This window comes from Calidris pugnax, unplaced genomic scaffold (assembly GCF_001431845.1).
Source record: "Calidris pugnax isolate Ruff unplaced genomic scaffold, ASM143184v1 scaffold82, whole genome shotgun sequence".
NCBI lineage: Eukaryota > Metazoa > Chordata > Aves > Charadriiformes > Scolopacidae > Calidris > Calidris pugnax.
Genome location: NW_015090833.1, coordinates 2,811,994 through 2,836,937, shown reverse-complemented (window position 1 = coordinate 2,836,937; position 24,944 = coordinate 2,811,994). Strand labels below are relative to the sequence as shown.

At 54.3% G+C, this 24,944-nt stretch overlaps 1 protein-coding gene across 3 annotated transcripts in view; it reads left to right on the top strand.

Annotated features, from left to right (window-relative positions):
- Window positions 1–24,944, top strand: part of CASZ1 (castor zinc finger 1) — a 211,432-nt gene that overhangs the window by 136,025 nt on the left and 50,463 nt on the right. For all 3 annotated transcript variants that reach the window (XM_014941481.1, XM_014941483.1, XM_014941482.1), the window contains one exon: window positions 21,014–21,583. In XM_014941481.1, coding sequence (XP_014796967.1) covers window positions 21,014–21,583 — 570 coding nt within the window. The remainder of the gene's footprint in view (window positions 1–21,013; window positions 21,584–24,944) is intronic.

The window sequence follows — 24,944 nt, the reverse complement described above, 5'->3', positions numbered from 1 at the left end:
TTTAGAGTGCTGGTTCCCTTATTATATTTTAAATACATGTGGATTAAAATCTCCTAAAATATCAAACCCTTTCCTTGTGGGACAGGTGTGAAGTGTTGGCTTCCCATAAACCCAGCAGAAACAGAGTTGGGTGAAGACTAAGTGCTTCTTAGCGCCCGGTCTCCTGTTTATTCAGCCAAACACAGGGATTGCAGGATGGGGCACTGCTGATCTCCTGTGTTAATTACAAATATAGCAGAATGTAATATCAAGAATAGTCTAAATAATTTCATGGCCTGTTAACTGAAAGAGAGCTTGAGTTGTGGGATGTGGACCAGGCTACCACTGATAATGGTATCTAAAGCCAGTGGTGTCTGGAAGAAGGGTCATACTGTGCTGGGCGCTCCTCAATCCTTCTGTAGTTTGCAAGACCAGGTGATTAAGAGTACATTAGTTAATTTTTTAACATAACATTCCCTACAGGCAGTTACTGGCATTGCTGTAGAGGCGTCCTGAACGACGTGTTGGAAAAGGAAGTGCACAGGACAGTCTTTCTGCACTGTGAAAATGTTTGAGAGCCCCGTGCAAAGCTGTGCTCTGTTCTGACTCCAAGTCTCCTCAGACATGGCCGAGGAAAATGCACGTGAGTGCTGACCTGGGGGCACCTGCTCTTCTTCTGTTTGCACCTACTTGTACCTGTTCAACACATCTCCCCTCTCGCTGCAAATGAGTCTGGAGACCCTGACTCCAGCACAGCCAGGAGCTGGAAAACATCCTGTAGTTGGGCGGATGGGATGAAAAGTTTGGATTTGGGCTGCATGTCTTTTTCTCTCAGTTTGATGTGAGTGGCAGTGGAAAGCTCAGTTCTCCTGTCACTGGCGTGGTGTCAGCTGGGAAAATCATTCTTCTGGGCTTAGCAGAGTGACACTAGCACAAGAGCAGTCAGAGAGGGATGGAGCCTAGCAGGTCTGGAAGAGGAAAGCCGAGGCACTGGGCTGAGAGTGTCTGGGATATTTGACATCTCAATTTTGCTTGTTTGTGCCCAGGACTGGAGATGAGCTGCTCGTCCGTGGTCTGTGGGGCCCAAGAGTCCTTCAGAGAGCAGACTGGCAGCTCAGCTCACGTCAGGGCAGAGAAAATTTGGGAATGTGCAAAGGGGAGATAGATGTCCAGGAGTGAGACAGGGCAGAGACACCTGTGTCTGCCTTTCCTGGGGAGGCGGTTCAGGCTGTGGAGCTGCTGACTCTCACACAGCATCTTCCTCCAGCACTGAGCTCTGGCTGCTGTTCCTCTGCATCCAGCTGGCTTGGGGCAGTGGAGGCAAGAAAAAGCCAGAGCCAGCGGCTCAGCTGATCAGGGGGTTTCAGGCAGAGGCTGCCCTGCCTGACTTGCAGTGGATTCGGGGGCTTTCTGTAGAAACTGTCTCCAAGGGCAAGTCTGAACAAGCCAGTTACTCTTAATTTCCCATGGAGGCAGAAAAGCCTCTGAGAAAATAAAAACGTTGCAGTAGAAGGTTTGGGGATAAGAGGCCATAGTGTCACTGGCCAAACAGGGCTGTGTTGGATGATAGATCTGTCATCTCATTTACCTCCCTGGTAGTGGGACCCGAGGACCTCATGAGGGTTCAGGACAGGCTTTTGTGAAGACATCCTGAGCAGTGAAACAGGGTGCTCAGTGGGGCGCAGGGCAGCAAGGGAGGCATGGCAAGCCCTGTGTCCCACTTACAGCTCATCTGTGGGGCCCAGTTAAAACACTGGTGTAAAGGAAAAGGGCATCAGTCTGTCTCCCACTCACCCTCTCCCTTCCCCCTTCCTTCCATCTCACATCCTCCCTGGAGCTCCACGCAAGTTTATCAATTTACACCAGAATGCAGTAAAATCACTGAGGTTGCCAAGGTCTTGGTTTCATTAATTCTGAACCCTGATATGCCAGCCCCCCGCTCTGGCACTCGTTTGCGGGGCTGTCGCTGCTAGTGCAGGCTCGCCTCACGGCTTATTAAACCAGCACCTTTGAAACCTAGACTGGATTCAGATTCATAACATCTGATTCCCCCATGTCCCTCGCTCCCCCAGTGCCTAGAAAACAGCTTATTAAAAATCACCATTGGTAATTGCCTGGGAAGTCACATTTTTAACACTTTCCTTCGGTTCTTGGGAGTTGAGTTTTCTCCTTTCCCAGACCACAGAGTAAGTCATGCCCATCCCCATCATTTACTCCAGACTGCAGAGAACTTGAAAATGTTCCTGTAGGGCCAGTCTGCTCTCAGGAAAGCTGGTGGATCCCACTCACTGTTGTCTTTGTGGGGAAGGAGCTCAGCAGGAGGCTGAGAATTAAGGATTCAAAGGCAGTGATTCCCCATCCCGGGGCAGGAGCTGCCCGCAGGGAGCCAGCAGCTCCAGTGTCTCCAGGGACCCTTCTCCCCGTGCTCCTCTGCTCTTTCACTGTCCAAAAATCCCTCTCCTCCGTGGTGTCTGGAGGTGGCTTCTCCTCCCGGGCCTGGTGGAAGAGCAGATGGAGGGAGCAAAGGCTGGGAAATGCTGGGAAATGTTCCTGGGTGTCCCTGCAGGGGGAGGGCAGAAGTAGCAGAGCAGCCAGGATCCCTTGTCAATATTTGTGGCTTTTTTCATGTTGGTGGATATTTGTCAGTAAGTGATAGCGTTGAGCTGGGTACCACTGAGCTGGAAGTAGAATGAGAGTTGTTGACTTTGAGGAGCTTGAAACGTGTCTCTGCCCTGCAGTGTCAGTGTGGCAGCTGTGGAAATAAGCTGGTTAGTTCACCATTGAGAAAGCAGAAGACAGAGTCCTCCTCACTAGTGAGGGAACTGAAGGGGAGGAATCACCTTCATGGACTGCTCTAAAGCCCAGCCCGTGGCATTTGGAGTGCGTTTTCATTGCAGAATGAATTTGCAGGACCGGTGCACGACTCTGAGCTGGCAGGTTGGCCTCCTGGAGCTGTGGGCAGGCAGGTTGGGTCCAAATGTCCTCACTCAGCTGACTTCTACTGGTGTGATACTGAGACTTCTGGGGACATCTCCTGTAGTGGTTCATGGAGCTGCCACAGGCTCCCTCAGCAGCAGAGTCTGGGAGGATTTTCCTCCTCCTGCACCCCAGCAGAGGAGGGATGGGAGGCTGTGGGCAGACTGGGAGCAGCTCCTCGGGCAGTGGGGCAGCTCCCCATGAGAGACACCGCTGGTCCCCAGCTGGGCCAGCCAGCCCGGGGTGCAGAGTGCCAGACCTGGGGGAGAGGAGTCACCGCAGCGCTCCCCCAGTTCCCCCTGCACGGGAGATACACCCTGAAGGAGCTGTCTTTTTATTTGCAAACTGAGCAGTTGTACTGGAAAAGATTTAGCAAACATGGGACTGCACAATGCTATGTGTACTGAGTCACACATCAGGGCTAGAGCCAACTAGCACTGTGAGCTACTGAGGCAAACATTTGAGAATAGTTACAATAGGCACCAAAAATATCTTCAAATGAGATCTTTCTGCATTGCTGCATGTTGGGTAACAGGGAGGGCTGACAACCTAGGCTTAAACTCTACCCACATGCTCTAGAGCTCATCCTGGGCAAGGCAGGCAACCAGGGTAGGAACAAAACAGTGGAAAAGCAATTTTGTTCCTTTAAAGGGAGCCTTGATTAGCCAGTTTGACATGGATTGGGAAAGTCCTGGTCTGATGGGAGGGTTGTGGTCCTGTATGGTGAGTGAGGCTTCAGTGTTTGGCCCCGTGGTCCTGGCTCTGGCTGCATTTCAGGAGGGAATGACCCCAGAATTACTAAGGCTGTTGGGTCTGCAGCTCAGAGCTCCCCACACCTGCACGGGGCCAGGGCAGCATCGGTCCCTTCAAGATGTCTTCTCCTGTCTGGTTTTGAAGCTCCTGAGCGAGGAGGCTGCTCTTGAGGTCTCTTGTAGGAGCTCTCCCTGTTGCAAGATTTTCTCAGGGGTTTTCTCTGTGGTTGCTGTTTCCTCTCTGCCACTCTCTTTAAAGGAGCTGCTTCCCCAAAGCCCAGGTCTGGTTTCAGAGACACAATTCCCCAAACCCAGATGTTGGGGGCTTGTCCGGGCCATCTCAGCAGTTGGAGAAGAGGCAGGGGAGGCTCTGGGTGCTGCCTGGCGTGTGGTCACACAGACTGTGCCCAGGGCAGGTAGCGAGCGCCGAATCCGACTCAGCCTCCTGCCAAGTGACCTTTTGGCGTCCTGCCCCCGGTCCCCCCGTCCCCCCCGCTCCGTCCCCTCTCTGCCTCCCTCCGCACCCTCGTGCCGGGGTCGGGATCACACCTCGGCCCCTTCCCAGCCTCCAGCACACCGTCTCTCCCACTGGTTTTGCAGCCCTTTTGTGTTTTTTTTTCTGCCAGCGCAGGGCACTGAAAAGTGCTGGCACTGCCAAAAACCCTGTGTGCACTACGACTCCCCAAACATCCCTTTATTTTTATTGTTCTGTTAATTACTGTTTAAACTTTAATAAGTCACTTCGTCAGGAGGGGGGACCTGCAGTGAGGTTTCTGTGCAAACACTGGGCCCGGCAGTGACTCTAGTGTAACATAACCCTTTATACAATGTGGGAATGTTTAGACTGTAACAGAAACTTGTTATTTTAATGACAGTTAAAGGGGGAAAAAAAAGAAAGGAGCGAATGAAAAAGGGAAGCAAGTTTGTTGGGGAGATGGCTCATCTCAATCTCTCTGTCTGGCCTCTTTTCTCTTGGCTTTAGGGATAGCTGGATAAGGAGGCTTTATGGCTTCTGTGGAAGCGAGTCCTGTTCCCAGAGCTGCCCTACGCGAGGCGTGTGGGGTCCCCCCTGTCCTGCGGGGTGAGGCTAACAGCAGAGAGATGCTGATGGAAGCAGCATGGCTTGATTTTGCTCAGAGGCAGCAGCAGATGCCTAAAGCCAATTTGAGCTCAGCCTAATTATTCTGACCCACACAAGAGACTTTCCCCTTCTATTCAGAGCTTCTTCCACTGTTTAAGTTTTTAAGTAGCTGTGCTGAAACAGATGCTGGCACGCCATCAAAAAGAGGGTCCACATCCCGTGGAAAAAAGGACCTTTGAGCTACAACATGCTGCCTTATTTTGGCGGGTCACCCCTCTAAAGGAGGAACCATTATGGACACTTGAGAGAGGGAAAAGGAGAGAGAGAACCTGCTCCTCCTCTCGGCAGCGGGAGAACAGGGGATTCACAGGCATCCTCGGGTTTGGATTGTGACTGTTGACATCTGTGTTGCTCTGAGGTAGCAGAGGGTGCCTGTGCCGTGGCTGGTGTCCCTCCATCACTGAAGTCACCTCCAGGTTTGGCTTGGCTATATTTAGCGCTCACTATAGACAAGACCATATAGAGTGATATATATGATCTGAAAACCTTCAACTCCCGCTGACCTCTCTGCTGCTACAGTGAAATCCCCAAATCTGTACAGTCTGGGTGAGGAGTGACACACGACTGGGACAAGGGAAAGCTCTTGCCTTTTACCTGACCAGGTTTCACGTTTCCCTTCCCCAGGTTGGTCCCTGGTCCCTGGAGGTGCTGGTCCCCTGGGCTGCTTTGTCTTTCTCTGCCATCCATGGGTGGTAGGACCCCGGGGACTGAGGGAAGAGATGTGAAGAGGGTATGGGGGTGCAGACTGGGGCACGAGGGGTTTGGCAGATGTTGGGGAGGAGGAAACTGGGATTAGTGTTGGGAACTTGAGGAAGGAAGAGGGGAGAGAGAAAGAGCACGAGGCTGAGGCTGGCAACTGGGGGGGGAGGAGGACACAAAAGGCAAAACTTTGGAGGGGAGATCAGGAGAATGGGGGGTATGAGGAACACTTTGCTGGAAGAAGGGCCTTTCATTGCATTAAGAACCTTCTTCAGGTGCCAGCTTGTTGCCAGGAGTCCTGTTCCTCCGTGCAGAGACCCTCTCTCCTCTCTGCTGAGTTTCTGACCAAAACAGGAGCCCAAGGGACTTGCACTCCATAAAGATTTTTGGTGAGGGTGAACGTAGGGTGGAGAGGGAGGGGATAAATCAGGGGCCTCCTGGGGAACTGTGTTTTCCCAAGTGGGTGAGCGTGCAGGGAGCAGGCCAGAACGGTTCACGCGTTCCTCTCCCGCTGCTGGGGCTGTGATTGTTATTGATTGGGTTTGCTGTTCTCGGCACTTTGTGTTTTTCCAGCTGAGCATCGGCTGCCCCTTGAATTTTATTTTTTTTAATTTTTTTTTTCCACCCTCTCCTGCTTTAGTTCAAATGCCCACAAACATCACACGTGGGGCAGGTGTGTGCAGCCCCGTGTGTGCAGCAGCTGGGGTGAGCTGGGAGTGTGCAGGGGTCTGTGTAAGGTCTCGGGAAGGTGCAAGCCTCCCGTCAGCAGGATTCAGTTCATAGGTCTGTGTTAGCTCTGGAAGTGTGTCGTACAACAAGGTAAAGAAATCTGCTCTTGTAGAAAAAAAACATCTTTGGGGCTTGGTCTTGAAGCAGGTAATAGGAACATGCACAGGGACTTCCCACGCTTGGGCATGTGTAAGGTCTCTCTGGCTGGGGGGGCATAAGCTTCGCCCCCAAAGACAGAGGGCCAAGGCAACTGCCAGCTGCAGAAATAGTTGTGTTTCATTTCCAACGTGTGTTTGTGGCTTTCAGACCCCGCCGAGCCCCTCGCGTTGCCCTGCTGTCCCTCCAGCCCCCTGTGCTCCTGTCCCTCCTCCCCTGCTCACGGGGCCGGCGGCAGGAGCCGTCCCTTTAGGAATGGCATTTTCCAGGTCCCTGTGTGAGGCTGACCATATCCCAGCTGCAAAAATAACTGGGCTGGATACCCCGCGGGAGCAGGAGCAGCAGCGACACATCTGTCTGGTCTGGGCAGAGCCAGCTTGTAACTAATGCCCCAAAGGGGCATGGAGGGGCTGCAGGCTCCTTGTCAGTGTGTGGGAACCCAAAATAGAGACCTTTGGGGAGGAGGAGCACGTCGGAGGGACAAAGCTGTGCTGGGGGCTGAGCAACAGATACCTCTGGGCCTCTGGCCGGACCGGTGGGTTCCAGCGAGACATTAATATTGACTGGCTTCTCTGGAGCGGCCGCGGGGTGTGCGGGCTGCTGGCTGCGCAGGCGAGGGGCCGAGGCTGGCACTGCTGGGCACCAGCCTCCCCAAAAACAACCCCGGCCTCTTCCCCCCCCCCCTGGCCTGGCTCCTGCCTCCCCCGTGGCCGGTGGGGTCACTTTGGTTGGAGAGCACAAGCTGAGCTCAAGGATAGAGCCCCCTGGACGGAGCCAAGGAGCCGCTGTATAAAAAACGCTGAGGTTTTCCTTTTCTGTACAGCGCGTTTCCCTAAATTGCCTTTGACTGTGTGCATCGCTAATGAAAGTTTATGCCCTTGTTAGAAGGACAGGCAGGTCCGTTCCAGTTAGGGCTGGGTCTATCCTTCTGCCAACTGCCTTTTTTCCACCCTCTCCTGCTTTAGTTCAAATGCCCACAAACATCACACGTGGGGCAGGTGTGTGCAGCCCCGTGTGTGCAGCAGCTGGGGTGAGCTGGGAGTGTGCAGGGGTCTGTGTAAGGTCTCGGGAAGGTGCAAGCCTCCCGTCAGCAGGATTCAGTTCATAGGTCTGTGTTAGCTCTGGAAGTGTGTCGTACAACAAGGTAAAGAAATCTGCTCTTGTAGAAAAAAAACATCTTTGGGGCTTGGTCTTGAAGCAGGTAATAGGAACATGCACAGGGACTTCCCACGCTTGGGCATGTGTAAGGTCTCTCTGGCTGGGGGGGCATAAGCTTCGCCCCCAAAGACAGAGGGCCAAGGCAACTGCCAGCTGCAGAAATAGTTGTGTTTCATTTCCAACGTGTGTTTGTGGCTTTCAGACCCCGCCGAGCCCCTCGCGTTGCCCTGCTGTCCCTCCAGCCCCCTGTGCTCCTGTCCCTCCTCCCCTGCTCACGGGGCCGGCGGCAGGAGCCGTCCCTTTAGGAATGGCATTTTCCAGGTCCCTGTGTGAGGCTGACCATATCCCAGCTGCAAAAATAACTGGGCTGGATACCCCGCGGGAGCAGGAGCAGCAGCGACACATCTGTCTGGTCTGGGCAGAGCCAGCTTGTAACTAATGCCCCAAAGGGGCATGGAGGGGCTGCAGGCTCCTTGTCAGTGTGTGGGAACCCAAAATAGAGACCTTTGGGGAGGAGGAGCACGTCGGAGGGACAAAGCTGTGCTGGGGGCTGAGCAACAGATACCTCTGGGCCTCTGGCCGGACCGGTGGGTTCCAGCGAGACATTAATATTGACTGGCTTCTCTGGAGCGGCCGCGGGGTGTGCGGGCTGCTGGCTGCGCAGGCGAGGGGCCGAGGCTGGCACTGCTGGGCACCAGCCTCCCCAAAAACAACCCCGGCCTCTTCCCCCCCCCCCTGGCCTGGCTCCTGCCTCCCCCGTGGCCGGTGGGGTCACTTTGGTTGGAGAGCACAAGCTGAGCTCAAGGATAGAGCCCCCTGGACGGAGCCAAGGAGCCGCTGTATAAAAAACGCTGAGGTTTTCCTTTTCTGTACAGCGCGTTTCCCTAAATTGCCTTTGACTGTGTGCATCGCTAATGAAAGTTTATGCCCTTGTTAGAAGGACAGGCAGGTCCGTTCCAGTTAGGGCTGGGTCTATCCTTCTGCCAACTGCCCTCCCCAGCACACACACACACACACACACTCTCTCGCTCGCTCTCCCTGGTGAATAAGTGGAGGCTGTTATAAAAAAAAAAAAAAAAAAAAAAAAAGAGGAGGGGAAAAAAATTTCCATATTTGTGTAAGTTGCTTTAAAAGCATTTTATCATGTCATAAAAAAAAAAGGAAAGTACTCTCGGAAATTGATCCTGCACACGAGCCCATTGGACAGAAGGACGTCGGGATGTTAATGGCTATTTTGCTCCAGGGTGGCTTATTAAAAAATTTATACATAAATGCTTAAAATTGCATAAATTATTTAAAAAAAAAACATAGTAAGCAATTTGCAATCCCGATCCACTTTTCCTCTTTTTCTTTCCCTCATCATCCTTTTCTTCCCTTCTTTCTTATTAAAAAAAAAATTCCTTCCCCCTCTTTTCACCCTTGTCCCCTCCCTGTCTGAAAATGCAATGCGTCCAAAATTGTACATGTTTGTGTGTAAAATAAATATGATTTTAAATGTGACCCGCCACTGGCCAGCCGAGCTAGCTACCAAGGGGAAATTAAAAAAAAAGAAAAAAAAGAAAAAAGAGGGGAGAAGAAAAAAGAAAAGAAAGAAAGAAGTTTGGATATGATGAGTGTTTCTCGCAGGCGTGGAATGTCACCCACATATCCTGGAGATTGTACTGGGGAGGTTTATGATGGTTTCCCATTGATTTGTTTCCCCGACGCAGCTGCCGACCTCTATTGAGGGACAAACATAATCAGCACTGACGCAAATTAGATGGTTATTCGTTTTGAAAATTGACAGAAAAACAATAAAAAAGATGAAATGCTCCCAAATCAATAGATATAATGAAATTCAAATAATCCGAGAGATGAGGTCTCCATGGCAACTGATAATGTGGAAAAGAAAACAATTTAATAAAGGACAGACACACTTTGAAAACAGATTGGGCAAAGGGAAGGCGGGGGGGCGAGGGAGCAAGGGGGGGCCGTGGGTTGGGTGGTGGTGGGAGGGGGCAGCGGGAGGAGGAGGTGGTGGGGAGCCGGAGCCGGAGCCTCTCCGGTTGGTTAGCGGTGCTGTAGTGAAGGATCACTGTCCATCCCAAGGACGCTTGCCATAATTAAGAGAGGCTTTCGGTCCAGAAAGTGCAGATTCAGGTTTTAATACACAAAATTATTTCAGGAGCACTGAATCGGAAAGTCGTTTGTTATGACCTTCCTGAGAGGCCTGGAGCAGGGCATGTTGGAGGCGCGGCGGCTGAGCCAGCTGAGTTATGGCATATTTGTGTTTTTATAGTGCGGAGGGGAGGGGGGAAGGGGGGAAGAAGGTTAAACAGTATTTACAGCTCAGTTGTTTTCAGAAAGGAAAGAGAAATAGAGTTCATGAAAAGATGCGAGTGGAAGAGAGAGAGAGGGGGAGAGGGAGAGATCCCCTGCCCGGCACACACACTGCGCTGGGACGCCCGCTCCAAAGAGACACTCACCGATGCTCTTTTTGCCTTAAGGAGTGAGGTGCAGACGGGCTGGGGGTAAAGAGGGGCTCGATGGTGGGATGGGGAGCGTGTCTGTCCCTGCTGCGAGTCTGTCTGCAGCGTCCAGGCTGGGAGCCCACCCTCCTCTCACTCCGAGCTGCAGAATAAACCGCTCCTGGCGTGCGGGCTCGTGCGGAGAGCGTGTGTGTGTGTGTGTGAGCATGTGTGTCAGCGTGTGTGTGTGAGTGTGTGTGTGTGAGCGTGCCCTAGTGTGTGTGAGTGCATGCAGGGTGCTCCGCGCTCGCACGGGTGGCTGCCTGCCTGCGTCCGCCTGTGTGGCCGCCGGTGGGGCTGCGTGTCCGTGGGCGCTCGCCGCCTGTGCGGGGCTGAGCAGAGCTGGGTGTGTGCGGGTGTGTGTGGGTGTGCGCCCCGGGGAGGTGCACTGCCGTGTGCGGATGGGGTACTTGTGCCGTCACAGGTCCGGAGCCGCCTGCGTGCGTTAGCGTGTGTCCTGCGTGCGTTAGCGTGTGTCCTGCGTGCACGGCGTTTCACCAGCACGTGCAGGGGCAGGCGATGGCGTGTGGTTGTGTGCTGGCTCGTGTGTGCCTCTGCGTGTGCACCTGCACCGCCACGTTTCCCTACACGTGTGTGCTCCCACCGACGGGTGTTTGCAATTAGTGATAGCCCTAGCACATGGATGGGCTCACGAGGACGAGGGAGATAAGAAGATGAGCCCTAATGACCGGCAGAAAGAGCAGCAAAAGGCAGGACAGAGAATTAGCGTTGGGGTGAGCTCTGGGAAGCGTGGGGTGAGCGCACACACAGCCCAGGTGCTGGGGTCTCTCTCCCGTGCCCCCCCGACAGCACTGCTGAGTTAGCAGCCTCGGGGAGCACCTGCTGCTTCCACACCAGAGCTCACCTCTCCTCTGCCCAGGCTGTGAGTCTTTTCCACGCCAACAGGACGCACACGCGTGTCTCCTAAGCATGTTGCACAATATTTGCAGGTGCCAGGCATCTCTGGGGGTTCAAGAGCCCCTGAACTCCCAGTGCTGCGTGTGATGGGTGCCTGGGTTCACCAAAGAATCCCAGCCCCACTTGGGGGTTACAGAAACCTTTAAGGGACCTGTGTGCCCCCTTTGCACACCAAGCCCAGAGCACGTTACCTGCTCACACACAGCTCAGGGAGCTGCAGGGAGGACGTAACAAGCTGGAAGGCGAAGATGCTCTAGTTTGCTCTCTGTCATGAAGCTCTTGCTGAGGTCTCGCTCACCTCGTGCGGGCTTAACACACTGATTTACTTTGCAGGACCAGAAAGACCACAATAATGAACTTTTTCTGCCCCTGTGTTTCTTAGTGATGCAACAAGCATTCGGGCTCCCAGCTCCCATTTATGCTCCTGACTTCCCACTGCAATTAATTAGGAGTCTGCATTCTTTGTTGGGTCTGAGTTTAATAGTGCTGAAAGGGATTGCAAATTGCTCTTAAGCTGCCTACCAGCTACCAGCAGTTTGGAGGGACCCTTTTCGAGGAGGTGGCTCACTTAACCCCTGCCCTTGATTAGGGATGACTCTGAGCCCGGCCTGAAGCCAGAGAGCTGCTCTCCTCTGACTTGGGTCATGGTGGGTTTGGATTCTTTATAAAGAAACTGATTAAAGACAGTCACCGAGAGGGACTGATGAAACTTTGAGCAATTGCCTTCTGAATCTGCATCCTTTAAGAGACCTGTTGTCTCTCCCGGGTCCTTTGTATTCCCCCAGCGTCAGGTACTTGCAGCCAAGTCTGGTTCCCTCTCCACCACCGCGATGTTTCACTGCACCCCCTGCCCTGCCTCTTTTGGCATTTTCAAAGGAGTCTGTGCAGAGTTTCAAAGAGGCTCCTGTCTTGGCTCTTCTTCTTCATTCCTTGGGAGCTGGCTCCCATACGGGGTGACCGGCCCTGCTCCAGAGGCTTTCCCGGTCCTTTTTGCTCTCCATCACCCCTTCCCTCCTTCTCTCTGCCTCCGCCGTGTCCTCCTGGCACAGCACCTGGAGCTGTGTCTATGGAGAGGTGAAGTTGGGCACCGTGTTTGCATTTAGTTGCCCTGACAACACGTGTGGCTTCACAGGGAGTTTTCCAAGGGCCACAGCCAGCCTGCAGGGACCCGGTGGGGATGAGCTATTACTCTACACTCTCCCTTTTGTATCTTTCCTCTTGGTTTTCTTCACAACCTGTGGGGAGATTGATGGTGGGATTGTGATGTAGATGTTAGCAGTTCTGTTTGATTTATAGAGTTACTTAGGCTGAGTGAGGCCACTTAGGCTCGTCTGGATAGTAAACCTTTTAACTGGACTAAAAAATTAATAATAAATAAATAAATAAGGCAAGGAGGAGAAACTGGATCAGAAAAGCTGATCCTCTTGGCTTTATGTTATCTGAAGGAAATGCTCTGAAGACAGAAGGCTCCTGGAGAGTGGCCTCAGCCCAAGCAGCAGCGAGACCCTGCTCGCTGAGTTAGGCTGGAGCTCTGAGAGCAGGTTTTCATGGGATCAAGAGGAGGAAATTCTTGAAATATCTCATCAAAGATCTTGCATTGACAAATGAACTAGAAAGTTGGCTGCAGGACACAAGGGACTTTGGAGCTTCAAACTGTCCCGAATCAGTGTTTTTCCTCTGCTGTTGAGTTGCCATAACACCTAAAAATTGCAAACAAAATCCTGGGCCCACTAAGCCAGACAAGAAATCTTTGCCCAGATGGCTACCATCTGAAGAGACCCAGCAGGTCCAGGGCAGAAGGGGAGCCTGCATGATGTCATTTGCCCAAAGAGAAGGAGCAGGTCAGTAGCAGGACAGGGAGCAGAACCACAGCTCCTGACTCCCGTTGCTCACTTTTTCCCCCTCTTCTTTCCACTCTGCTCCTTTTGTTAATTCTGGAAGTTCCCTGTGTTACTTGTATGCAGAAAGAGGGGCTTATTTCTTGTCCTTTGGAGATTCAGGGTCCGTGAGTGCAGAGCGGGGTGAAGGGAAGGGCAGAAGCAGGAGCTTTGGCCGCAGCACTCGGGGGCGAGCAGCGGAGGTTTGGCGGCTCTCAGAGTAAGGGAGGCTGGGGGTAGACAAGATCAAAGCACATTTAGGATCATTTTTGAGATCTGCTCAGGAAAAGGTTCAGACGTGCGTTACTAAAGAGCTGTGAAGAAGGATTAGTCCTGTCCTTGCTCGCAGTTGAACCACTTTCCCCACCAGCTGTGCCAAACGCCCGTGGAGAGCTGGTGGAGCGGCAGCAGAGCAGGGCAGCGGCAGGTGAGGAGGCAGCGAGTGTCGCAGAGGGGACCGGCGCGGTCCGAGGGAGCGGGACCAGCCTGGAGGCTGTCACGGGTCAGCCGTGCAGGGGAGAAGGACCCTGAGCTGAGCTGGGGCAGGGTGGGGAGATGGGGTCAGGCAGGCTGGGACGGTGCAGGTGAGGAGGTCTCTGGGGCGGGAGAGGACCGATGCCGCAGCCGAGGATGCGGTGCCGGGTGTTAGCGGGTGTCCGTCCTGCTCTGCTGCCTGCCAGCCCGGCTCTGCTTCCAGCGGGGACTCTGCGGACTCTGGAGGACTTTGAGTTGCAGCCCATTGCACCATTGCAGCAGCAGCGGCTGTGCTTGGGCCAGCTCGCTCCTAGTGTGAGGTCTGTGCTGCCTTTCTCTCCCTGGCCAGTGATATATGGCATAAATTAGGCCTCTGAAGGGGGATACTGCATCCTTAAGAAGAAATATGTCCTCATTTTTCTTAAACACCGTTTGCACTGAGTGAAATGTTTAGAAGGGACGCTGAGGGATAACTTTATTTCTTACTAGGGAGTTCAGAGCCGTTCAGTTAAACCCATAAAACACTGGGAGTAGGGAAGCTGACAGCCTGCCCGTGCATTAGAAAAGCCATTACTCATCTAGGGGAAATTCACCCCATGCTGGAGCCTCGCGTTACCAATGGGGTGGTCCAGGGGAGGACACAGGATCATCTCCCTTGGCCATCTAAAGGGTCAGTAGGATGCTCAGAGGTGGAAAAGACTCAGTTAGTAACAATCCAGCACAGTGACAGAGTGCTGATATGGAGATCCCAAAGCACAGAGTAAACAGGGCTGGGTTCAGCCCTCTGGGTGGGTGATCGTCCTCCCTCCTCCTCCTCTGCATGGGGAAACTAAGGCACAGAAAGCTGGGGAGGCTGACAGTTACACCATGATTGGAAACCAGGCTGGAAGCCAGCACTCCTGGCTTTTAACCCCCAGCTTAAATCACTAAAACCAAATTCCCTTCCAGAGCAAGGAGTGAAAGTCAGGAGCCGTGACCCCCTGCTCCGTTTCTGCCACCAGGCTGTGTCCCCAGGCTGGAGTCGGGAGTCCTGGCTCCACCTTCATTGCTCTGACATTCAGCCCTTTCTTCCCAATGGGATTTAGAAAATTCACTGGAAGATGAAGGCAAGGTCTTGTAGGTGGTAGTAACAGGGATTCCTGTCTTGGATGATGGTCGGTGGTGTGGTGGGCTGTCAGTGGTGTGGCTGAGGGGGTTCTGCTCTTCCACAGGCCCCTCACCGGCGCAGGCTGCCACCGTGCCCCCGGGGGCTGGTTGTCCCAGGGGACAGGGCCACAGGCGCCCAGCGTCTTGGCAGACAAGGCATCAGCCACCACGGGGGTGGTGACTTTCTATTTGATACTTTATTTTGGAGGCTTGACACCAAAAGATTTAATATTTGTTTGAAATGAGAAACAGTTCTCAAATGAATTTGGAGAGCCTGGGAATTAATGTCAGCCCCCCCCTCCCCTCCCTAAACACCCCTCCTCCCCGTCAGCTCAGCCTCCCCCTTTCAATTTCTGAAGCCTGCTGATTTGAATATTTATAAATATCAGTAAATTATTTATTGTAGCAATCTGCTGTGCCATTTCACCAATCGCCGTTAACACTTTAGGGCTCGCTCTTCAGGAGGACGCGGCTGGAGAAAACGGGCACCTGGAGGCTGGGGACGTGCTCCGGGGAGGGGGGCTCTTGTGCCAAGGCAGAGCCTGCGGGGCTGTCCCTGCGTGTGGCACAAGGAGAGTCAGGGGTGTTTGCAGGAGAGGACGGGGACCCTCTATGCCCAGTACAAGGGGACACTGCAGGGGGACACGGGGAGAGGACGTGGCTGGAAAGGGAGGCTTGTGTTGACGGGGGAAGGCAGCAGGGAGGATTGCCCGGCTGCTGCAGCACCCTTGCAGGCTTTGCCCTGCGGCGTGTGGGGACCTCGCTCTGCCTCAGAGCCCTCTTTGCTCCCAGTTTCTTTTCCCTTCAGGAGGAAAATTCCTCTCGCTTTCTGCTGTCCCATTCCCTCCCTCCGTAATTACACTTCTGCAGTGAAAATACACACCATTCAGAGAGAACGTGGCTAATTTCTGTTTGGGGAAAGGGGGGGCTCCCCGTGTTCGTGAGCTGTTCTCCTGGAAAAACCCCACCAGCAGCACCAGAGCTACCAAGTACCCAGGTGGAAAACAGGAGCAGCCCCAGTGCGGGGCACCAGCATCTCCAGAGCTTCCCCCTCCTCTCCGGTTGTCTTCTGTCCTTCACTGCCCAGTGCTGGTTTCTCTGCGCTGCCTCTCACTGCCACCAGAAAATTACAGCTTAATTCTGCCGCTGAGAAGGTTGAGCCAAGGGAAGCAGGAAGGGAACTGGCACTGGTCTCTGCCCCTTTGGGCCAGGGTTGAATCAGGCTCTGGGAGCTGGCAATAGGGAGAAAAGTAGCCTCTTGTGCAGCTGGGGATGCCAGTGTGGCAGGCAGGAGAAGGTCAAGCAGTGGTGAGGGCAGACAGGCTGCACTTTGACCGGTGCTGGCCACGGGGACCGGAGTCCCCAGCCTTTCCACCGGGGTTTATGGACGGGGTGTGTAGGGAGAGCCCTCGCAGCTCTGGGAAGGAGGGAGTGTGGCTGGCAGCGCTTCCGTAAGGACGCCCTGGCTGCTCACTTCGTTTCTCCTCCCACGTCTTTTGATTCTCCTTCTCCTCCCCTGCCCAGTGCTGGGCTGGAGCCTGTCAGGTCCCACTTCTGCTCCGAGGGCTTTCCCCGGCTTCAGGCAGACACGCACGGGCGGGATCCACGCTTGCAGGGCAGAGGAGGTTGTTAAAGAGCCTTTGTGAACTCCCCAAGGTCAGCCAGAAGAGACAGCATCCACTAATCCAAGGTCATTTCCTGGGCTAAAAGCAATAAAATGTTTTATTGATAAACTGAAGAGGGGAAAATATACACACTATATCCACTCTCACACGTCGTGGGCCGTGCCTGGGCTGGTGCTGCCTTTGCCCTGGCCCTGTCTGGGATAACGTCGTGCTGGAGGGGGAATGTTTTCTGGAAGGGGCTGAGCATTTGGCTGCCTTCCCTGCCTCCTCCCGGCGTGTGGCTGGGCACTGCCAGGGCATTGCTCTGGGGAAGCACGTTCCCAATGCCCCAGTGGCTTTCTGCTGTGAAGGTTTGGCTCTGTCTTAGGGATGGCAGCTCAAGTGTGAAGAGGCTCCAGCATGCAGCATCCTCACCCCCACCCCAGCAAGCCGTGCTGCCCTCCCTGCTGGGGTCTCCCGGGCAGACTGGAGTCTCTCCAGTTAAGCTTGCACCACACTGGTTAAAAAAGAAAAGGACTGTGCAGAATGTTGGTCCTCCTTCCCTCCCCCTGCCCGCCCCAAATAATGCCGTTAATAATTAATCGAATGAGAGCTTGCAGCTCCTGGAAAGCTGGCACTGGGACCTCCCTCCTGAACCGAGCTGCTCAGCTGGGCTTAAAACTCTTCAATAGGAATATGAAAGCTCCATCTGTTCGACGTACCCGGCCCTCTGAAGTGACAGCACGCTGTCCCTCCCCAGCCAGCACCCCTCTCCCCACAGCGTGGGCCCTCCTGCCCCTCCTCAGCCCCTGCCCCAGCCGTGGGGCTCCCCCCTGCACCCCAGCTCTTCCCACACCAGGGATCTCCTGCCGCCCACCCAGGGCTCCTTCTCCACTCGCTCCCCCAGCCCCTGCACCCCCCTTTTCCATGGCCGGGTCCCTTTCTCCCTCTACTGGGGTGCGTTTCTTCATTGACCCCAGGCCAAAGCCAGACTCCGGCTCTTTTCTTTTCCCTGCAATTCCAGACTTTCTCTTTGCAGCGCGGTCTGCCCCTCAGCCGGGCTGTCCTACTTCTGTCCACGCTGCAAAGCCCTTGGGTCCCACACGCTGTGTCCCCTGGTAGCCCCTCTTCTCCCTTGGCAGGAGGCAGGGCTGAGCCGTGCCCACCTTGCCAGCACCCGCTGCCGAGTTTGTGGGTGAGAAAGTGCTGGTTTGGGGACTGTGTGGAGGGCAAAGCCTGGGCAGGGGAATGAGGGGTGGTGGGGACAGCCACCAGGACCTGTCGGCAGCACATTCAAGGGGTGACAAGGCAGCAAAATGGCGAGGTGGGGGTTTGTCCTCTCCTTGCCAGGCCTGGTTGGGGCAGGGTGTACCGTCTCTTCAAAGGGAGGTTTGCTCTGGAGATGCCACGGGGCCGGGTGCGGGGCCGGGGGAGCCGGTGTCTCCTCGCAGGGTGTGGGGAGGGGGCAAGCGGAGTAAACTCCCGGTGGCATTGTTTTCAGAGGAAGTGCTCAGTGTAAATAGAGCATGTGGGAGAGTTTGTCCTGGGCAGAGATGAAAAGTCCGTGTGACAGGCTCAGGTTATAAACGGCTTCCTCAGATTGATGCGAAATCAAAACATTTCTATTTAGACGGAGAAAATGAAGGGGGATGTTTACTTAGCCTGGAATCTTTAAACAGTGTGATGGAGACACAGGGTGATTTGGGGTGGGGAGCTCGGCCTGGGGGGAAGGAGCCTCTGCCTGGCTTCGGGGGTCCCTCCCTGCCTGGCAGTCCTGACCTTGGGCAGATACAAGGGTCCCTCGCTCGGCGGCTCAATTCCTCTCCCTCCGCTTGAGCAAAAGAAACACAGATGCTCTGGTCCCCTCGAGCCGAGGGCCACCTTCAACCTGTCTTTGGGAGAAGGGTTTCCCTTCTGCTTTGGAAATTGACAGCCTGAAAGAGGGGAATAGACATGTTGGTGTAGGTGATGTCCCTCCCATTCCATAAACAAGGAAATAAGGCCATGGAAGGATCAAATGATGTGTCCAGGCTTGTGGAGAGTTGGTTGCAAGGTTGGCAGAAGCAGCCGGGAGTTCTGATCTTCTACATCCAGACGTGCAGAGGTGGGATGGAGATACATAAGAGCCCTGATAGTTACAGGGCAGATTCCCTCTCAGGAAGGTCTCTGGGAGGGTTAGTTTTATAGATCAGGGAAAAGGTGCCCTTTCAGAACTTTACTTTTAACTTCAACTTTAGGAAAAGATTCTCAAAATGTTGAAGAACAGCATTGCTGTGCTCAAAAAAAAATCCCAAACACAAGAAGGGAAAGGAAGGATGCAGAGGGAAAGGGCAGGACCTGGTGGGTAGAACCTGGGGAGGCAGAGGGACAAAGCCAGGGTGTGTGAGGTGGAAGGAGGCAGGAAAAGGAATGGAAGACGAGTTGCAGGCTCCCCGGAGTTGCTGCGTACGCGGCAAGTGCAGCCTCGGGAACGTCTGTTCCTCTCTTCCTTTGAATAAATATTTATATATTCATTTGCCGGCTGGTGCACGCACTTGGCTGCTCACCTCCAGATCAGAATAATGGGACCTGCCCTCACTGCAGAAGGAGGTGGGGGGACAGCGGGGATTTGGGCCGCCGCGTGTCTGCCTCCCGGTTATCTCCAGCGGCGCTGAGCTCCCCAGTGAGGCAGGGCTGGCTGTCCTGGGAGCGTGGACGGGGAATCACCGGGCAGAAGCTGGTGACTGAGTGCTGACCCGGTGCCCCAGCCCCAGGGAAGGCACCGCACGGCGCCGGGGCCACCGTCCTCCCCACCTGCGGCCACCGAGGCTGCGCTGGCCCTTCGCCCGAGCGCACGGGCGGGAGCTGTAGGTGTCCTGGCCGGGCTCCAGTCGGAGCTATTCCCGCTGTGGTACCAGTTGCGCACAGGCTCGGCCTTCGCTTTCTGCCCTAAATAGAGTGGGAATGTGGTGGGAAGGGAAGGTGCCAGCACGCAGAGACTTTTGCAGCTTCATGGGCGTCTGCCTGTGCCCATCTGTATGCGCCAGGGCTGCCTGCCTGCCGTGGGGGAATGTGTGAAAGGGAAAACGCGTGGGGGGAACGCAGAGGAATGTATTTTGGGGAGATGGGACTGTTTAACCCGTATGGGTACGACTACGTTTACGGAACGTGCCAGCGCATACGCACAGCTCTGGAAGAGCTATGGCTTCTGGATGTGTTTGGGGGCAACATGTGCTTTCCCTTCGTGGAAGCATGATTGCACGTGGGTGTTAGTGCCGGGGGTGGGGGGTGAGCGTTTGGAGGGTGGAGGAGTACATTTTGCCTCCTTTTGTGTGGGGGGCTGATATATTTGTCGGGGGGTTATTTTTCTTGCCGACCTTGACAGGGAAGCGTGTCTGAAGCTGTCAGGAGTTTACGCTAAGCAGCCACTCTCTGGCTCTTGGACAGCAGGTCTAAAGTTTCAGTCTGTTTGTATTGGGCTGTCATGTTATGGGATTAGGGGCTGTCACGGTGGCTTCTGGATGCATTGTAGGGGGTCTGATTAATCTCACTGTGCTTCTGTGGAGCAGCACCTCTGTGCTGGTGACAGGGAGGTGTGGGCTGAGCTGCCACGAGGGACTCCTCTGCAATGGACAAACCCATTCTCACCATTTGAGGTCTGGAGACGGTTTCTGTTTGCTTTCCATGTGATGGGCCCCTCTTTCAGCATGACATGAAGTCCAAGAGAGCCCCAGCAGTGTCCCCCACGGTAACTCCACTGGTGGGGGTGTCCAGCAGGCGTTTCACCGGGTGCTCACCTTGGGACAGGGAGCAGGGTCCACCCCAGCACTGCGCCTGGGGGAAGAGCCGGGCTGTGTGTCCTTTGTTGCCTTGGGACCTTTAACCCTTCTTAGGTGTCTCTCAGGGGTATCATAAATAAAGAGGGAAATGAGACAATGCAGCTGCTTTAGAATCAGTTTTTTGCTTTTATTTGTGATTGAGTCTTGTTAATTGTTGGTGCAATAATCATGCAAGTGACTCTCTGATAGGGACCATTTAGTTCAAGATTCTCCGTGACCTTGAAGTTAAGACCTTACCTTCTTCCTTTCTCCCCCCACTTTCTCTTACCCCTCCTTTACTAGCTGTCACATATGAATAAACTACATTAAAATAACAAACCCACACTAATTAGCTGATTGTGCTGGGAAGTGTGAGAGCAGAATTTCCTGTGTGTGCGAGAGCGAGCAGGCAAAGCGGCCTGATCAACTGATACCAACCCAAGGCGATTTTCTCCCGTACGACTGCCACACACCAGCCTGGTGCTTCAGCACACCTACTTGCCAGGGCTCCTGTCCTCTCTACTGGTTCTTTCTGGTCCATACTGGTTCTCTTCTCTGAGACTATGCATAAGCCCCATTAGGTGAATTCCTCACCGTCCCTAGGGTTGGGCTTGGGAAGCCGTTAGAGGTGCTGGGGTGCAGTTACTGGCTGGTGTGGTTTTGGCAGCCAACACATCTGGGATGGAGCTGGGGACCCAAAAGCAGGTGGTGCTGCAGTCTGAAGGAGAGAGCACGGCAGGCTTTTCACAGACTTCATAGCCAGCCTGAACCAGGAGCAGAGGCTTGTACAGACCACGTTCACCTGCCTGAGATGTTTGGGACCTTTTGAGCCCACTCAGACCCAGCATTAAAACGTGTCTCTCTCTTGAGGCCAGTGGCATCCTCTGGTACTAGCAGGTTCAGAGTGTGCCTCTCACTGAGCTTTCCTGGCTGGGCTTCCACCCAGAGCTCAGGAAATAGATGGCAGTCCCACCTTCCAGAGGACACCACTGGCCGTGCCTGAAGGCCCATTGGGTTGGGACCAGCCGTTTGCTTTTTGGGTTCAAGTTGTCTGATCCCACTAATGCCCTTTCTCGCTTCTTTCCCCTCTCTCTTTGCAGCTGAAAGAACTATATGCACTGACGCAACCTCAGGAAAACCCACAATGGCTGCCAAGCGCAAAGGCGGCCTGAAGCTAAATGCAATCTGTGCCAAGCTGAGCCGCCAGGTCGTCTTCGACCACGGGGGAGCCGAACAGGCACGAGCGGACAAGGGGCCGCAGCGGGAGAGCAGCAACAAGGACCTGCCTCAGCCTGGGACCAAGGAGCTGGGGACAGAGTTCTCAGATGGACTCAGCCGCGTGCAGAAGATCGAGGAGGACAAGAGGAGGGAGGTGATTGAGAAGTGGGTGAACGGGGAATACAACGAGGAGCCCTTGCTGGGGCGAGCGGAGGGCAAGGAATGTAAAGGTGCCGAGAGCGCGGAGGTGCCCCCCGAAGGGGTTTACATGGTGCAGCCCAAGGGCTGCAGCGACGAGGAAGATAACGGGGACGAGGCGGATGCTCTGAGGGGCTCCCAGGATGGCAACTTCTTGGATGACAGGGATTCAGACGGGCCAGCCTCGAAGGACGATGCCTACCGGTCCTCCAGCGGCGAGACAGGCTCCAAGCTGGGGGGAGGAACCACCTCAGGTAAGCCCTCTGCCCCCTCCATGGGGCAGCTTCACGCTCACGTTTTGTGTGGGGCAGACGATGCCCTTGTGGTGTGTCTGTGCTGGGGGCAGGCAGCATCTGGCAGCCAAGGAGGGTGGAAGCCCCAATCCCCTGCAGAGACCTGGCGTCTCGCTCTCGGGACCATGGGTTTGCCTCTGTCTCCCCTTCCCGAGAGGGGGGTCTGTTGGGGTGGACGTGGCTGGATGTCCCTTCCCAGTGCACAGACCCCTCGGCAGAGTAGGTCTCCCCCTTCAGCCTCCTCCACACCATCCCGCTGGGGGCTGTGCTGGTTTCCCGGCCATGTCCCCCACATGAGAGGGGGACACAAAGCAGAGGGTGCCCTTGCGGCCAGTCCCAGGTAGACTCTGCAGCGTGTTCGCACACAGGCCGGCTGGGCGGGGGGGGAGCAGCGGCCGGGTCGGGGCCGCGCGCACCTGGGGCAGCGGGACTCGAACCCGGGTCCGCCCTGCCCCGCCCGAAGGTTCTGGAAGGAGCGGCCGCGGCGTGAGGCAGGAGAGAGGCGGCGGCGGCGGCCGCGGGGAGACGGGACCCCGCGGGGGGAGGCCGGGCCGTGACAGAGCATGGCTGGGGGGGCTGCCGGTCCCCTGTGGGACCCGGGGAGCCCCAGCCGCCGCCCTCCGCCGCTCGGCGCCGGTAGGAAGCCGCTGTCCTTGTCGCGTCTCCCCGGTGGGCCTACCTGCAGAGGTGCCCCGTCATGGCTGCCGGTAAGGGCCCGCAACGGAGCCGTCCAACGCGTAAGGTATCACTGTCCCCTTTTGCTCCCGTGTGTTGTCCCACCCCAGGCGGAGGGGCTGAGGGGTTACCCCGGCCACGGCGTTACTCCTCGCCGGGCCGTTGCCGCCATTGCCGGCCGGGTGTGGGAGCCCATCCCTCGGCGGGGTGGCACCCCCAGAGCTGGGCCTCCAGCTGCTGAGGCGCCCGGTTCCAAACCTGCGTGTCCCCACGGCTCGGTCCGGGGTACCAACTTGTGTTCTCTTGCAAGGTGTTTCCCCCTGGCTGTGGGTGCATTTCTTATTTTCAGATGGCTTCTGTGCTATTTTTGTGGTTCATTGAAACAGCTGAATTTGGCAGGAGATGTTTGGGAAAGCCCTAGCTGAATTTCTTTTTCACTTCTAATACCCAGGTTCCCCACCAGACTGATTTTGGGGGGCGTATGAGTGCTAAGCCTTGGTGAAAGCTTAGGGTAAATTGAATTCTCTCCATTAGGGCAGAGCAGCTCCCTCCCCCGATTTGTCACCCAGCTGGATTGAATCTGTAATTGAAAGATCTCCCCCTAATCTGCTCCACCTGCACGCACCCCTCCCCTGATCTCAGCACTTTGTGAATCCATCAAACTTTCCTCCTTTTGTGTGTGCGCGTGTTTTCCTCCTCCTGTTAATAATGCAGCCGAAACTCATCTCCGTCTGTCCGTTCCCCTTCTGGAGAGGCACATTCTCTAGTCTTCACGAGTTCAGTGGCAGCGCACATAATTATGCATATAAGATATAAACAGAGCTGTTTAATTATCCTTCGCCACATCAGTGACAGAGTAATTAACAAACATTGCAAGATCAATGAGGAAAAGTGTGACCTTCAGTTTCCTTTGATAGGAAAGCCCTTGTCGTTTCCAGACACAAGGTGATTGTGCCTGGACTCCGTTTTTAGTTTGTTTTAATTCCACCCCATTTGCAGCTTCTATTTGCTACAAAAACTAAAAAGAGGGGAACTTAAACGTAAAAAATAGTTACCGAATTGAGGAAAATGAAAAGGAGCTGAGGTTTCTCGCTGGGGTAGGAGTTCTCAGTAAAATGCCTTTTTTCTAGGGCTGTGTTGTCAAAGGATTATGCAAAAATGTATAAGCATTCATGGGGGGCTGAAGACTCATTTATGCTTAAGGCAGGTAATGGCACATGCAGGGTCCGGTTTGCATCTACAGCCCCATGGGATTTGACTTGCAAACAGACGTGCTGCCAGGTCTTGAGTGTCTGCTTCGGGAACCCGGTTGTAAATGTCGTTTGCTACATTTCCTTGGAAAGCACAAGCTGAAATATCCCTTGCTTTGGAAAGGACAAAGTTCTTTTTCTCTTCTGTCTTTTTCTGTCAATGTTCCAGAAAATGGGTTTTAAGCTGTCCTTCACAGTGTCCTCAGACCTGGTGTTACTGGGTGCAAGTTAAATTTATTCCAGTGAGATCTGGAATTGTCTATACCAAAAAGGAGGGTATTTTCCTGTGAATTGGGGGGTAGCAGGAGGCTGTCAGATTGAGGGAGAGGAATTACAGCTCTGTCCTCCTGGTCAATGCAGCTCCAGGGGAGTCATCACAGGAACCTGGGTTTGAAGGCTCTGAGCACCCGAGTCCCTCTGAGAACATAGAGGATACAGAGCTGGCAGTGCTCAGCAGCAGTTAAAATTGAGCCCACACTTCTTTGATCAGACGGAAAGGGGTAAAAAGCAGGAGCCACACAGAAAACTGGATCTGACATCGAGCTGGGCTTTCTTGATCAGTGAGGAAAGTGGTCCTAATTGTATGAGGCAGAGAAGGGGTCCTGCTTCTTGGAGTCCCAGTGTGTACACACAGAGCCTGCTTTATGGGACTTCAGCTGCTGCTTGTGCCCTCCACTCCCATCTCCTGTAGTCTAATGCCAGATCCCTGCCACCTTTGTCTCCTTCCAGGTCAGACGGGGAGGCTTGTTGTGCAGGATACTTGGTTCATGCTATTTAATCCTCATGCTTTGAAACAAGATGGGGAACATGCGTGTGTGGCATCCCTGTTTCATTTTTCTGAGCTGCCCCTTGGAAACAAGGGACTTGGTGCTCATTCCTGCCTGATGTGCCTCCCTCCCTGCTGGGACACGTGTTCTGGGGTTGCAAAGCTGGCGTCCATCAGGAGATGGCTGTCAGAAGCTGACCTGGACGTGCAGATGTGCTGCTTCATTCATTCATGCACCCCCTCCTGCACACTGACTGACCCATAGGTCTCTGCACACATTTATATCTAGCGTTTAGATTTCCCAGCACAGTCTCTGACAGAGATCCCTTTCCACGATCTCACTGACGGGTGCATACCCAGGGAGATTTTCCTACACAGTCCCATGTTCTTTGCTCTGCCTGTTCCTTACGTAGTGAGCTAAAGGAGTCACCAGGAGCTTTCCCCTGTATAAGCTTTCAAAATTATCCTTTCTTTTCTTAGCTTGTTGGCCAAGTCTCTTAGAAAGGGAATATTGGACCTGTTTTCAACAAGGGGAGCTTTCTCTTCCTAATTTCCTGGGGAGATTCCACTTGGGAGAACATGCACGCTGAGTGCCAGTTTCTTGCTCATTGTCCTATAGCCCCCAAGTCTA